Source organism: Lampris incognitus, chromosome 7 (assembly GCF_029633865.1).
Source record: "Lampris incognitus isolate fLamInc1 chromosome 7, fLamInc1.hap2, whole genome shotgun sequence".
Classification (NCBI taxonomy): domain Eukaryota; kingdom Metazoa; phylum Chordata; class Actinopteri; order Lampriformes; family Lampridae; genus Lampris; species Lampris incognitus.
Window position 1 is genome coordinate 63342338 of NC_079217.1, and position 16450 is coordinate 63358787.

The 16450-nt window shown below is 47.9% G+C and overlaps 1 protein-coding gene across 1 annotated transcript in view; it reads left to right on the forward strand.

The window, feature by feature from the left end:
* The first annotated feature begins 1278 nt into the window (after nt 1–1278).
* zgc:162698 (Transmembrane protein 87A-like) overlaps nt 1279–16450 on the forward strand; it is a 40799-nt gene continuing 25627 nt past the window's right edge. The window contains exons 1-9 of the mRNA XM_056283091.1: nt 1279–1436; nt 6554–6626; nt 6938–7029; nt 9828–9947; nt 11507–11563; nt 12340–12399; nt 13095–13169; nt 16122–16266; nt 16375–16436. Coding sequence (XP_056139066.1) covers nt 1320–1436; nt 6554–6626; nt 6938–7029; nt 9828–9947; nt 11507–11563; nt 12340–12399; nt 13095–13169; nt 16122–16266; nt 16375–16436 — 801 coding nt within the window. The 5' untranslated portion in view covers nt 1279–1319. The remainder of the gene's footprint in view (nt 1437–6553; nt 6627–6937; nt 7030–9827; nt 9948–11506; nt 11564–12339; nt 12400–13094; nt 13170–16121; nt 16267–16374; nt 16437–16450) is intronic.

Consider the following 16450-nt stretch of genomic DNA (forward strand, 5'->3'; position numbering starts at 1 on the left):
AGTGGTGGTGATGGAGGGGGTTAAGGGTGGTATGACCTTTTTTTCTATTATTGTACAACATATTGCTGCATTTTCTTTAGTAAAATATTGTTTGAAGAAAAAAAATTGCTCCGAACACAGCAGATTCAAGACTATTTAGTAAATCGTGTTAACGAGGCGGCTCACGGTGGGCAGCCTTTAAACACCGGATGCGCTTTATTCTGACGAAAGCAAACGATCATCGATAGAATCGATGCCTTACCCGTTTACACTTGCTTTTAAAATGCGTTTTTGTTTTGGTTTGTTTTTTGCGATCGGATCACAAGTGGGCCGCGCTAAACACAAGCGCAAACGACCACCAACACGTTTTGTGAACCGGTCACTCAAACCACGTGCCGAGGTGGTTTGGGACGCATTTGCCTACATATCGTTTGTAGCGTAAACGCTAATGCGTCCCCGACAAGGACGTCACAGGAAAATGCGTCATCAATGCCGGATGTGGTGTTTTCATCTCTCCATTTATGTTTTGGTAACAGCGCGCCAAATTTCGGGGGGGGGGCGGAGAGAGAGGAGGGTGTAGGTGGTTGGAGTCCTAGCGGAACGAGATGCCTAATCTCCATGTGGGCAGAGGAATCAGTCCTGCCAGTCTCAACAGCTGGAACAGTCCGTACATGTTTATTATTAGTGCTTCAAACATCGTCAAACATTAGCTGTTGTTTTCACAGCTAGCCGGCAAATCTGGTGCTTGACTGCGGCCATTTTGACCTTGTAGCGGAAGTGACGTAGACATTAACGAACTCTTCTTCGGCGATAACGAAATCTGGTCACAAGCGGTCAGCGGGACGGATTTGGGGACGCATGATGGACGCATTCGGAGACGTATGATTGATGGACGGATTCGGAGACGCATAATGGACGGATTCGGGGACGCATGATGGACGGATTCGGAGACGCATGATGGACGGATTCGGAGACGCATGATGGACACAGGTGTAAACGGCGGCGTGTCTCGCTGTCCACCTGTGACCCGATCGCGCAAAGCGCATTTAAAACCGAGCGTAAACAGGGTGTTTTTTTTTTTGGATGGGACGCTAAACAAACTTAAATACAGCTGTAATAACGGAGACCTCCCTTTGGGGAGGAGGGGGAGGGGGTTGATCTATTCTATCCCATTCCAAAGAAAAACGGTTTAACGTTGGCCTGTTGAGAAAACGAAGCGTCCTTCTGCTGATATCTCGGGACGAGGCCCCCCCCATCCGTCGCGGCCCCCTTTCCGCGTGACGTCACCGGCGACGCGACTCGCGGTCGCCGTGGCCGCTCAGCTGCTTCCGGGGGGAGAAATGGCGAGCGCCGCGGGCTCGGGACGGTGGTCCCTGGTCCTGTTGGTTCTGGCGGGGTTCGCCGCGCGGTCGGACGCCGTGTCGGAGCCGGGCAAGTGGATCCTGAACGTGGACGGCGTGAGTTTTTCCCTGCGTCGCTCTCCGCTCGGCGGCAGCCGCCCCGTTCGCCGCGCTTTTAGCGCGACGCCGCATTTAACCGACGTCCGGTTAGCTTAACCGCGACTTTAGCTCACCTGAGGCCGGCGTGGCGCTTCCCCGCGTTATAACGCGTTAACGACGCTATCGTAATGAGACGAACACTGTTAATAGGATGGTAATAAGGCGGTGGTGTCGCACGGTGGAGCGTGTCAGACTCGGGGGGGGGGGGTGTGTACACAAAGTCAGCGAACCGCCGACTTCCCGTATGGCATCTCATACCTCTGTCTTCTAGAACAAACTAGAAGAGTCGAGAAGGCCGGTTGATGAAATCACACAGCCGGTGTTTTAACGAGCCAGCCTGCCAAACGGATACTAACCGTGACCCCGACTCACGCATGCGCAGTACCGCCTGGTAGAACCACTCGCTTGGTGGGATGAAACGTCAGAATGACCGCAGGTTCTACACCAGGTGTGCTTCGTCCGACCTCAGTGGGCCGGTTGCTGCTGCTTCAGTATGCAGTTTCCCCTCTGTGGCTCACACTTGAGTTCGGGCTACAGTGCATCATTTCCCCCTATTTCTGCTCATGTAGTACCGTAGAAGTTGGGTACATGATTCCAGTGGCGGCTGGTGGTAAAACTTTTTTTTGGGGGGGGGGCAGCATTTAGCTTGGCACAGCACACCTGCCAGCTGCTTTAGTGTCCACACAGTCACAGAGTTATTACGAAGGACAATGTAGCCTGTAGGTTTTATCAGGGTTCGTAGACGGTGAATGATTGACAGGCGAGACGAGGCGTGGTGGTGGGCGTGAACATGATGGACAGCCACGAGAATTGTCTAATCACATTAGATCAAAACACGTTAAAACAATACCAAGTCGCTGCCAACAAAAGTGGGGGTGTCTGGGGGCGCCCCATGAAAATCTGCAGAACCAATCAGACAGCAGCCTCGGGTCACCTGCTCGCCAAAAGTTGGAGGGCTTGCATAAGGTATCGTTTGGCTGGCGCCCCTCACCCAGGGAGTATATGCATTGAGACAGAACTCAAACCAAATACCATTTGGCACCCATTTTTAATGCTGCTTACAGGCGCTCACAGACTGAAAACACTTGTATTTCAGAATTATTTGCATTATACAACTACATTACATTTAACGCCGCCGCTGCATGATTCCCTTGTGATGGTGAATTATTGGATGAAATATTCAATCAGTGCATCATCTTCCATTTCTCACAACCTTTTCACATGTAGAGCGTACTTCCTTCAACATAAGTAGTGCACGTAACTCCCATTTAAAACTTGACGCCGCCGTCACGGTCAGAACCCGATTTCATTGCTTAACAAAGGAAGAATTTTGCGTGTTTGTGGCTTGCTCCTGCTTCCCTTACCGTTCTCTCAACTAGGTCATCCTTAACATTTTACACTCAGGTTAAACCGTTCTCTCAGTCTTCTGTTTAGCAGGCTGTCCCCAGCTAGCTTGCGGATATGGGCCACTTTGGGCAGTGATGCGGCACTGATGGTCTTCTTCTGGCCTTGAAAAAATGGATGTGAGCCTGAAGTGGTCCACATGTATAATAGCAAATATGCCAAATCAGATGTTTGCCTTTTTTTTGCAAAGATGTGGTGCTCTTGGCAACATGTAATCTGGATGTGAGCCTGAAGTGGCCCGTGTGGTAAATGGTGAATCTGGCCCAAAAAACCACAAAACAAATATGGGCCACTTTTGGCAAATATGTGGTACATGCAGCATTGGTATGACTTGGTTCTGGCCCAGATCTGGCAAACAGGGGTGGACCGCTCAAGTGCCATCTTTCCACGCAGTATGTGGGCTGGATAAAGTGTCGGATGGGTGCAGGCCACAGCAATTTTGCTATCTGGGTCTTAAATGTGACATGAGGCTAAATTTGCCTCTTAATAGAGCCAGGCCATCCCGTATAGTGTAAATGTTTTTTGAAACAGACAGAAAATCTCTGACCACATTTCCGTTGCACTCATTCACTGATTTATATTTTGATATTTTGCAAGCCTTAGTATCATTGTTTTACAGTTCTTAGCCATTGCTCTCCTTTTTCTTCTGTTGTGTGGAGTTCAGGGAGGGAGTTGGGTGGTTGCCAGATGGCTGGGCAACCACTGCAGAATTGTGAGGGAGACGGCTAGGAAGGTACTTGGTGTGTCATCTGGACAGAGGAAGGAAGACAAGGAGACTTGGTGGTGGAATGAGGAAGCACAGGGAAGTATACAGAGGAAGAGGTTGACCAAGAAGAAGTGGGATAGTCAGAGAGGTGAAGAAAGTAGACAGGAGTACAAGGAGATGCGGCGTAAAGTAAGGCAAAGGAAAAGGCACATGGCGAGTTGTATGAGAGGTTCAGGATTCAAGAAGTTTGTCATTGTGCAAGCACAACAAAATTGCAGTTGTGTCAGCCTCAACAGTGCACACAAATTATCAGCAATAAAAAGTACAGAGTGTAAACAAGATAAGTACAGAGTACAAGCAGTATAAATATAAAATATAAGAGAGTTAACGATAAAATACAACTTATTAGGTGCTGAAACATCATCATCATAAATGCAGTAAGGTGTGACGGACAGATATGAAGTGGCTTAAAGTGACATTTGAGTAAATACTACAAATATAGCACGTGCCCAATGGTGGCAGCACATCAGTCTCGTCGAACTGAGGAGACGTCCGAGTTCAGCTTTTGGAAAGAAGCTGTTTTTCAGTCTCTGCATGTGTGGATTGATCTGAAGCACCTAGCTGATGGGAGGGGCTGAAACAGATGGTGTCCAGGGTGTGTAATATATTTTATGATGTTCTTAGCCCTCCTCACACAGCGAGTGCTGTGAAGATGTTCTAGTGAAGGCAGCTCAACGCGAACGATGTCCTGTGCTGTTCCCACAACACGTCGGAGGGCTTTTCCTTGTCAACTTTGGTGCAGCTGCTGCACCAGGCTGTCGTGCAGTTTGTTAGGATGCTCTCGATGGAGCATCTATAAAAGTTGATAAGCAGCTTTTGGGGAAGGTTGGCTATCGTTAGAAAATAAAGGCATTGTTTTGTCCTTAGGTTGGACACTAAGGAAGGAGAAAAGGACTTGTACTGATTGGGTAGACAGAGGGACCGAGCTGGGAAGGATGTGCAGCAGGTTAGGACGATAAAGGATGAGATAGAAATATGCTAGCAAGTGAGGAGAGTGTGCTGAGAAGGTGGAAGGAGTACTTTGAGGGGCTGATGAATGAAGAAAATGAGAGAGAGAGAAGGTTGGATGATGTAGGGATAGTGAATCAGGAAGTGTGGTGGATTAGCAAGGAGGAAGTGAGGGCAGCTATGAAGAGGATGAAGAGTGGAAAGGCGGTTGGTCCAGATGACATACCTGTGGAGGCATGGAGGTGTTTAGGAGAGATGGCAGTGGGGTTTTTAACTAGATTGTTTAACACAATCCTGGAAAGTTAGAGGATGCCTGAGGAGTGGAGAAGAAGCATACTGGTACCGATTTTCAAGAACAAGGTTGATGTGCAGAACTGTAGCAACTACAGAGGTATAAAGTTGATCAGCCACAGCATGAAGATATGGGAGAGAGTAATAGAAGCTAGGTTAAGAGGAGAGGTGACGATCAGCAAGCAGCAGTATGGTTTCATGCCAGGAAAGAGCACCACAGATGTGATGTTTGCTTTGAGAATGTTGATGGAGAAGTATAGAGAAGACCAGAAAGAGTTGCATTGTGTCTTTGTAGACTTAGAGAAAGCATAAGACAGGGTGCCGAGAGAGGAGGTGTGGTATTGTATGAGGAAGTTGGGAGTTGCAGAGAAGTATGTAGGAGTGGTGCAGGGTGTGTATGAGGGCAGTGTGACAGTGGTGAGGTGTGTGGTTGGAATGACAGATGGGTTCAAGGTGGAGGTGGGATTACATCAAGGATCGGCTCTGAGCCCTTTCTTGTTTGCAATGGTGATGGACAGGTTGACAGACGAGATCAGGCAGAAGTCTACGTGCACTTTGATGTTTGTGGATATTGTGATCTGTAGCGAGAGTAGGGTGCAGGTGGAGGAGAGCCTGGAGAAGTGGAGGTATGCAGTGGAGAGAAGGGGAATGAAAGTCAGTTGGAGCAAGACAGAGTACCTATGCGTGAATGAGAGGGAGGACAGTGGAATGGTGAGGATGCAAGGGGTGGAGGTAATGAAAGTGGATGAGTTTAAATACTTGGGGTCAACTGTCCAAAGTAACGGGGAGTGCAGTAGAGAGGTGAAGAAGAGAGTGCAGGCAGGGTGGAGTGGGTGGAGAAGAGTATGAGGAGTGATGTGTGACAGAAGGGTCCTAGCAAGAGTTAAAGGGAAGGTTTACAAGATGGTAGTGAGACCAGCTATGTTGTATGGTTTGGAGACAGTGGCACTGATGAAAAGACAGGAGGTGGAGCTGGAGGTGGCAGAGATGAAGATGATAAGATTTTCATTGGGAGTGATGAAGAAGGACAGGATTAGGAACGAGTATATTAGAGGGACCGCTCAGGTTGGACGGTTTGGAGACAAAGCAAGAGAGACAAAATTGAGATGGTTTGGACATGTGTGGAGGAGAGATGCTGGGTATACTGGGAGAAGGATGCTGAATATGGAGCTGCCAGGGAAGAGGAGAAGAGGAAGGCCAAAGAGGAGGTTTATGGATGTGGTGAGGGAGGACATGCAGGTGGCTGGTGTGACAGGAAGATGCAGCGGACAGGACGAGAGGGAAACAGATGATCCGCTGTGGCGCCCCCTAAAGGGAACAGCCAGAAGAAGAAGAAGCCGTCGCACTCCTTTTCACACTTGTTGTGTTCCCATTGCTCTGAATAACACAAAGCTACATTCCTGGAGTGCTACCTAAGTTTTTTAAAAACCAAGTGACTAGCATAAAACGGCTGTTAGACCTGCTTTGATGATGATCAGTATTAACACTGATCCCTTTGATATTTATTTGGGCTCATTGTTGAAAAGCACACATTTATAATTAATCCTTTTTAAAAAAAACATACAGAAGGGTCATTCTATATAGTGATGGATTATTTCTTTGGGACCTGTTGTCTCCGTTTCATCGGAAAAATTTCCTCATCCTCTATGTGTTCTTTGTGTTTCAGGACATCCTGAAGAGGCAGCCGTTTTTCCTTTTCACCAAGACTCTGTTCAACAACACCTACATTAGAATGACACGTGAGTAGAGCCTTCCGGAGGAGGGCGTTATCTAATAGGTCCACCTGCTTTACTCTGAGAGGATGGGAATTGAACCCTTAACCCGGGTAGTACCAGTGTCTTGCTCTGTCCAGTGAGCTAGCTACATATGCTTGTTGTGTTACACTTGTCCTAGCATTCTTCTATGGTCCATGCAGGCCCAGCTGTCAGGTGGTCCAGGTTTAGAGGGACTATGCAGGAGATGACCATGATGAAGCCGTTATTTTTTTTTACAAGTGATTTAAAAGATGATGTTGGTTTTGTTTGTGCTTGTGTGTGTGTGTGTTTTGCAGTTCTGTCAGAGAACTGTGATGCTGCAGTTCAGCTCAACGTCTCCTGGTACCTGCGAAACTCCCACTGTTACGACGAAGTCTTCGGGTTAGATGTAAGACCTGTTCTGTCCTGTCCTGTCCTGTCCGGTCTCTATTCTATTCTATCCTAACACTTCCTTGAGTCTTGAGCCTTAGAGATAGGGTGAGGAGCTCGGACATCCGGAGGGAGCTTGGAGTAGAGCCACTGCTCCTTCGCGTCGAAAGGAGCCAGTTGAGGTGGTTCGGGCATCTGATTAGGAAGCCTCCTGGGTGCCTTCCTTTGGAGGTTTACCGGGCACGTTCAGCTGGGAGGAGACCCCGGGGTAGACCCAGAACTCGCTGGAGGGAGTTCATGTCCAATCTGGCCTGGGAACGCCTTGGGATCCTCCAGGAGGAGCTGGAGGGCGTTGCTGGAGAGAGGCACGTCTGGGGTGCCCTACTTAGCTTGCTGTCACCGCGACCTGACCCCGGAGAAGCAGCTGATGATGAGATGAGATGAGACACTTCCTTGATGTGATATTTCAGCCAACGCCATGAGCCTTCTTATGATCAGGGTACGAGTGACAGGACTACGTCTGTGTCGGTCCTCTAGTGGTGCTCTCTGAGGTTTAACGGCGACATAGATCTGAATTCAAATCTGTCACGGTGTTAGCCCGGACCTGGTTCAAGTGTAGAATGAGGAACGGAAACCTTTTTTTCTTTTTCTTTTTCTTCAACTCAGTAAATCTCAAATCCTCCACTGCTTTGGAATCAGGTCATCAAAACGGTGTCACAGAAGGTCAACAGCAAAAACTGGGCCGACGACTAAAAAGTAGAGAACAAAGGCGTCGCCTCAACAGCGTTTGAAAACGCTGATCTTTCAGAAGTGTAGAGAACAGACGTTTTTGAAAGCTTTTGAAAAATAGAGTAAGCCAGCGTGTTAGAATCATTGACAAAATGAACAGTCTGAGGGAAGAAGAAACTACTACTATTACTAGTACTACTACTATTACTACTACTACTACTACTATTACTGCTTTCGGCTGCTCCCATTAGGGGTCGCCACAGTGGATCATCCGTTTCCATCTCTTCCTGTCCTCTGCATCTTCCCCTGTCACACCAGCCACCTGCATGTCCTCCCTCACCACATCCATAAACCTCCTCTTTGGCCTTCCTCTTCTCCTCTTCCCTGGCAGCTCCATATTCAGCATCCTTCTCCCAGTATACCCAGCATCTCTCCTCCACACATGTCCAAACCATCTCCATCTTGTCTCTCTTGCTTTGTCTCCAAACCGTCCATCCTGAGCTGTCCCTCTAATATACTCGTTCCTAATCCTGTCCTTCTTCATCACTCCTAATGAAAATCTTATCATCTTCACCTCTGCCACCTCCACCTCCCCCTCCTGTCTTTTCATCAGTGCCACTGTCTCCAAACCATACAACATAGCTGGTCTCACTACCATCTTGTAAGCCTTCCCTTTAACTCTTGCTGGTACCCTTCTGTCACACATCACTCCTGACACCCTTCTCCACCCACTCCACCCTGCCTGCACTCTCTTCTTCACCTCTCTTCTGCACTCCCCGTTACTTTGAACAGTTGACCCCACGTATTTAAACTCATACGCCTTCGTCACCTCTACGGCTTGCGTCCTCACCATTCCGCTGTCCTCCCTCTCATTCACACAGGTATTCCATCTTGCTCCTACTGACTTTCATTCCTCTTCTCTCCCGTACATACCCCCACCTCTCCAGGCTCTCCTCCACCTGCACCCTACTCTCGCTACAGATCACAGCGTCATCCGTAAACATCATAGTCCACTAAATTAAAATTGTGTAAACAGAAACTAGCATGAAGTCCAACACTTCTCAGCAGAGAAAAAGTCGACTGATTTAACATTCTCTGTTTGTCGTCAATGAATTAGAACCGTTTCCCACCACAGCGCTCAGGTGGTCTGAGTTTTAGTTTGATTCTCTGAGCCGACTGGGACGTGAAGTCGACTGGGACAGGAAGTCCACGGTGGTAGCGCATCCTGTGTGGTGACACTGTGTTGCTGTCATGACTGTCACAGGCACACGTGGTTCATGAGCAAAGTCATCTCAGTTATAAAGGTTGGAGGTGCTTAGAGAGCCAGGCGTCCCACCGCCGAGGTTCTGCCTATGCTGGTGTTGTCTCCGACCCGGCCCGGCGTCCCAGGGTCAGCATTTACTGGACTGGAGCCAGGAGGTTGAATGTGTCCTTCCATAGCAACTAGCAGCCCCCCCCCTCTCTCTGTCTGCCTGTCTCTCTGTCTGTCTGTCTCTCTCGCTCTGTCTCTCTCTCTCTCTGTCTGTCTGTCTCTCTTGCTCTGTCTCTCTCTCGCTCTGTCTCTCTCTCTGTCTCTCGCTCTGTGTCTGTCTGTCTGTCTCTCTTGCTCTGTCTCTCTGTCTCTCTGTTTGTTTGTGTCTATGTGGTTCTCTGTCTCTATCTGTCTGTTTCTGTCTCTCTGTCTCTGTCTTTCTGTCTCTCTATCTGTCTGTCTGTCTCTCTGTCTGTCTATCTGTCTGTCTCTTTGTCTGTCTGTCTGTCTCTGTCTGTCTGTCTGTCTGTCTCTGTCTGTCTGTCTCTCTGTCTGTCTGTCTCTCTAACTGTCTGTCTCTCTGTCTGTCTGTCTCTGTCTCTCTGTCTGTCTGTCTCTGTCTCTCTGTCTGTCTGTCTCTCTAACTGTCTGTCTCTCTGTCTGTCTGTCTCTGTCTCTCTGTCTGTCTGTCTCTGTCTCTCGCTTTGTCTCTCTCTGTGTGTGTCTCTCTCTCTCTCTGTCTCTCTCTTTGTCGCTCTCTCGCTCTCTTTGTTTTCTATTGTTCTGCTTATTTCATCATCTCTTCATTGTTTACCTCCCCTTGGCCCGCCCACTAGCCATCGTCGGCAGGAAGTTACTTCAGGCTGACGACGGTCAAACCGCAGGGAGGAAGTGGATACTTTGTTTATCACCAGTACCCTCTGGTCACCTGCCAGACCAGCATCAACCCGCACACGGTAAAACCTGACACACACCACACACACTTACTTGCTTACTTACTTACCACACACACACACACAGCAATAAGTTAGATTCAAAATTTGACTTTATTGAATTTTTAGGGAAGGTAGAAGAGCAGAGTAAATTCTGCGCATGTCCACACAACCGACCAATCAGCCTGCAAGCACGAAGCCGTGCAGACCCACGGGGCTCCCGCCAAGTGTCAAGTCGATCACATGACCGGTTGCCAAGAAAATCCAAGGACAGACAGACAGACTCGTTCCATTTTACATTATTATTATTATTATTATTATTACTATTATTATTATTATTGTTATTTTATTCTGAGGCGTTCTGAGACAGATGTAGTTAATATATGGAAGACTAATGCGTGTGCGTCCTGCTAAACCTCCCTCTAGCCCATGGCGGTGGTTGCATGGTGCCGTGGGGAAAAACATTTATTTCATATTATTTTTAAAATCTAATCCTGAAACATAATCCCCATTTTCAAAAAACGTATCCGTAATCCGATTGTCTACTTTTTTCTGTAACTATTTGAACATTTTTTTGTATCCAGATTATGTAACGCCCGTGACTATTCCCTTAATCCCCAAGCCCGCAGGTTAATTCTTCTTCTTCTTCTTCTTCTTATTTATTTGTGTATTTTTATTTCCCCCCTTTTTTCTCCCCAATTTTTTTTAGATTTTTGTTTTTTGGATTTCCCCCTCCCCAATTGTATCTGGCCAATTACCCCACTCTCTGCTCCACCCCCTCTGCTGATCCGGGGAGGGCTGCAGACTACCACATGCCTCCTCCCATACATGTGGAGTCACCAGCCGCTTCTTTTCACCTGACAGTGAGGAGTTTCACCAGGGGAACGTAGCGCGTGGGAGGATCACTCTATTCCCCCCAGTCCCCCCCCCAGAACAGACGCCCCGACCGACCAGAGGAGGCACTAGTGCAGCAACTAGGACACATACCCGCATCCGGCTTCTCACCCACAGACACAGTCAGTTGTGTCTGTAGGGACGCCCGAACAAGCCAGAGGTAACACGAGGATTCAAACCGACGAGCCCCGTGTTGGTAGGCCATGGAATATACCGCTACCCTACCCAGATGCCCCCCTGCAGGTTCAGCAGGTATTTCTCGTTAACTGGTGAGCCACTCCTGAGGTTGTCGCTACATCCCAGGAAGTGAATGTACAGGAAGTTATGTTACAGGAAGTGAAGTTAAAGGAAGTGATGGTACAGGAAGTGAAGTTACAGGAAGTGATGGTACAGGAAGTGAAGGTTCAGAGGGCCAGTACGGGTTCCATGTCCAGCCATTCAGCGATGCGTTTTGAAATTCCACCGTCGATCTAGCCTTAACCCAAGACCTAACCACTATCTAACCATGGTACTGCTCCTCACGGGATTCAGTCAACTCAGGCCAAACTCTACCTGCCTCCAAACCAGCACATCAGCCCCGCCCCGCCCCGCCCCGCCCCGCCCACACAACACACACTGACAACGCCACACACAGGCTGGAAGAAGTAGGGGTTATAATGTGATGGTGGTGTGTTTGGTTTGTGTTTCAGTTCAGCGTGGATGTGTTTGATCAGCCCATCAGGCTCACGGAGACAACACTGCCTGAGGTGAGAGAAGACCAGGCCAGTGTGTGTGTGTGTTTGTATGTGAGAGTGAGTGTATGATTGATGTGGTTGTGGTTGTGTGTTGTTGTGTTCCCACCAAACGTGAAGCGAATTTTCGCCTCGCTTTACGTGCCAGAGTTTTATCGCAGGATCCTTTGTTTTTAATTCGCGTTACTCGTGCGAGTTTGGCCGCAGGATCGAGTACGCGAACCCGCGACGATCAGCTCGTCCTCCACTTTCTGACTCAACAGGACGCCAGTGACGTGAGGAGAATCTCAACGCTGATACGCTTTCGCGACACAGTGTCATGCAAATTTCTCGTTCAAGTTGAATATTTTCAACTCGATACAAAAAAACAGATACAATGTTCCTGTATCGTTTGTATTCTTGTCAATACAACGATACTGGAACATTGTATCAAAACGATACAATGTTCCTGTATCGTTTGTATTCTTGTCAATACAACGATACTGGAGCATTGTATCAAAACGATACAATGTTCCTGTATCATTTGTATTCTTGTCAATACAACGATATAGGAACATTGTATCAAAACGATACAATGTTCCTGTATCGTTGTATTCTTGTCGCGTGAATTTGCGTCTATTCGCATCTTTGCATCGACTTTATGTGTAATTTCATCGCGCGAAAAAATTGCTTCGCGTTTGGTGTGAACACAACACAACATAAGAAAGAAAGACACTTAAAATGTTTTGCGGCATTGACAGTGTGTGTAATTACAATAACACATTTCTCCCCATCTCTGCTAATTCTGTCAGGCCATCACAGATAAGCCTCCAAGCAGGAGGAGGAGAGAAGGGGAGCCTCCTCAACCCAAGGTATCGGCACGCACACACACACACACACACACACAAGTGTGCTAACACCTATGATAGATTATCTATCTGGTGGCGTCCGGGTGGCGTGGCGGTCTGTTCCGTTGTCTACCAACGAGGGGATCGCTGGTTCGAATCCCGTTGTTAGCTCCGGCTTGGTCGGGCGTCCCTACAGACACAATTGGCCGTGTCTTTGTGTGGGAAGTCAGATGTGGGTATGTGTCCAGGTTGCTACACTAGCGCCTCCTCTGGTCAGGCGGGGCACCTGTTCGGGGGAGAGGGGAATAGCGTGATCCTTCCACGCGCTACGTCCCCCTGGTGAAACTCCTCACTTTCAGGTGAAAAGAAGCGGCTGGTGACTCCACATGTATCGGAGGAGGCATGTGGTAGTCTGCAGCCCTTCCTGGATCAGCTGAGGATGGCTCGGAAGAGTGGGGTAATTGGCTGGGTACAGCTGGAAGAAAAAAGGGGCAGAAAAAGAAGAAAGAAAAAAAGATTATTAATCTGGTTTAAGTCCCTGTTGTTCTTGTGAGATGTTTCCCTAAACAGAGGAGCCGCAGTCTCTCCGCTCTAAAAAAAATCCACTATGTGTCAAAATCACTACTGGGTTAGAGTTAACATGTAGTCTGAACATAGACTTTGTCTCTGTCTGTCTCCCTTTCTCTGTCTGTCTGTCCGTCTGTCTCGCTCTCTCTCAGGCTGCTGCTGTTGAGAAGAAGCAGGCATTGGATTCTAATGCGTCAGTCGTTTCGGAGAAGGTTGTTTCTAAAGAGGTCAGTGGTTCATATCTTCTCTGACAACCAGGCAGTGTTTGTATGTTGTCTTCACTACAGAGCGTAGAAGCTGCAGCTGTCCAACTAGCTAAACTCCATCCATCCATCCATCCATTATCCCAACCGCTTATCCTGCTCTCAGGGTCACGGGGATGCTGGAGCCTATCCCAGCAGTCATTGGGCGGCACAAGGCCGACACACACACACACACGCACACACACATATTCACACCTAGGGACAATTTAGTACGGCTGATTCACCTGACCTACATGTCTTTGGACTGTGGGAGGAAACCGGAGCACCTGGATGAAACCCACACAGACACGGGGAGAACATGTAAACTCCACACAGAGGATGACCCTGGACGACCCCAAAGATTGGACTACCCCGGGGCTCGAACCCAGGACCTTCTTGCTGTGAGGCGACCATGCTAACCACTGCGCCACCGTGCCGTGCTAAACTCTTTCATGCAAAATGATGAGGAGTCGTAGGAAGCTTTACTCGCTGTTCACTGTGGCTCTTTAAGCCACTTTACACAGACAGAGTGAAAACTGAAACAAAAACAATATAAACAATCACCAGCATGTGTTTTTTCAAATGCAAATACATTTAAACAAAACCCCTCTAATTACAAACAATTTAAGTGCTTTTCATGTAAATAACTTTTTTAACATTAAGTTATAAGTACAACAATGAAATATATTTACTGACGACGTTACCTCTGTGGCGTTTACAGTGTGGGTTGTCCAGTATTTCCTTGGGTTTATCACTAGACGAACGCAAACGTTAGACAAATTCAGCCGGCTTCCTCAACGTGACTAACAGGAAGTGATGATTTAACACTTCTCAAAATAAAAGTTTACCCATCATTATGCCTTAAAGGCAACACATTCCCCGCCTGGCCTCTGTGAGGTCACCACTCGGCCTGTGAACTAAGCGGGTTTCTGAACATCAGACTTTAGTCAGAAGGAACTCCTTTGAACGTTCTTGATCTGAATTCTTTAATTCCACCTTTCTCAGTCTTCCATCTTCTCCAGGGAAGGTCTTTGTGATTATGGTCATTTGCCAGTTGTTGCAGGCAGCTTGATCGTCATTGAGAAGGGCAATGTCTCCTTCTTGCAGGTTTTGCTGGGACTTGGTCCATTTCTTCCGGCCTTGCAAGGTGGACAAGTGCTCTCGACTCCAACGGTTCCAGAATTTGTTGGGCAGAGCCTGTATTTGTCTCCACTATTTGTTGAGGAGGACTTTGTCTGTAAAGTCTCCTGGTGGAGGTGGGACTCCAACTTTCTGAGTTTGGAGCATTGATGGTGACAGAATGAATGGCTCCTCAGGGTCATTTGAGACTGGGATTAGTAGCCTCGCATTCATGATGGCTTTTACTTCTGCCATTAGTGTGCACAAGGCATCATGGCTTAAGCAGATGTGTTGTTCAAGAAGCATTGAGTCCAGAATTCTTCTGGCCACCCCAATCAGGCGTTCCCAAGAACCACCCATGTATGAAGCGTGTGGGGGGTTAAATTCCCAGAAGTACCTTTGTTGGTTCAGGTACCTCTGCACAGTGGGGTCTGGTTGGTCTTTTCTCATTCCAAGTTCCCTGCAGGCCCCTATGAAGTTTGTGCCATAATCAGATCTTCGTTGTGTGGCAGATCCTCTTATTAAAAAACAAAAACAAAAAACCCCCCGCCTTAAAGCGTTGATGCAGCTTGAGGTGTCCATTGAGTCGATCACCTCTGTGTGTATGGCTCTGGAGCTCATACAGCAGAACATTATGGCCCACCGCTTGCTCTCAGCTTGTCCTCCTCTTGTACGTCTGGTGGTGATGCACCAGGGTCCGAAGACGTCCAACCCCACGTATGCGAAGGGAGGACAGGGTTTGAGGCTTTCTGGTGGCGAGTTTGCCATACGTTGTTCTTGCATTTTTCCTCTTGGTCGACAACAGTTTACACATTTGTGTAGTGCTGAGTTGATGAGCCTTTTCCCTCTCAAGATCCAAAGTCCTCAGGTGACGGCCTTGGTGTTTGACTTGGGCATGATGTTGTCTGACAAATAACAAGGAAACGTGGTCGTCTTTTGGGAGGATTATCGAGTTCTTTTCTCCAATGTCCAGGTTAGCATTTTTTAGGCGGCCACTGAGGCAGATGAGCTTGTGCTGCAAGTTTGGACTGAGGTGATGAAGGCTGCTGTTTAGAGTATTGAGCTTCTCTATCGGCCTTTTCTTTCTGTATTTTAGCCTCCTTAGCAGCTCTCTCTATTTTAGCTTTAGCCTCTTGGTCTGCGTATGCGGCCGTTACTTCAGCTGCCTCCGCTTTAGCGCAAGCGCGTATTAATGAGCTAGTTGACAAAGTAGATAATTGTGAACTTCTTCTACTCGCCACTGAAATGTTGTCACTTTGCTTTGCTTCCACGTTACCACGATGTACAACACCAGCTTTTCTTTGTCTTCTCACTGTGATGTCCTCACTACAGCGTAGAAGCGGCAGCTAGCCAACTAGCTAAACTCGTTCGTGCAAAACGATGACTGAGCCGTTAGACAAATTCTATTTCGCCAGCTTTCTCAACATGACTAAAAGGAAGTAATGACTAACACTTATCAAAATAAAAGTCTACCCATCGTTATAACTTAAAGGCAACACGGTTTTTCCTCAGCTGATAAAGATCCAGCAGACCGCAGCGCACAACAGTCATGTAAACAGATCCATCATGTAAACACTCTCATCCTGTAAGCAAGTTGATCATATAAACAGGTTCTAGAAGCTAAAGGGTTCCTCACGTAGACTGCACAGAGTACAAATAAGATAAAACAAGATAAACCTAAAGCTTTCACCCTGTAGGTTTACATACAAAAATAATTAAGAGAATAGCTAACCCACAAGTTTCGCGCGCGCGCGCGCGTGTGTGTGTGTGTGTGTGTGTGTGTGTGTGTGTGTGTGTGTGTGTGTGTGTGTTCTGCAGGCAGTGAAGCAGCCTCACTTTGATGCGGTGGGGAAGAGTTGGGAGGATGGACCCTACATGTTCATCCTTCACATCAGAGAGTTGAGGGACAGGAACCGAGCCCCGGACCCTGGGGCCAACAACCCCACGCCCTGGAGCTTACAACGTATGTGGTCGAGCCCCATTGTCCAGCAGTAAAACCCCTGGTCTACACTGGTCCGAACTGGTTTTGTTCTGTGGATTTAATGGTGTCGCTGTGTGCTTGTATTTTCAGTTCAAATCAGCATGCAGGGTCCCCATGACTACATATCTGCCTCCAAATGGCCGCTGATGGTGGTGAGTTCACATGC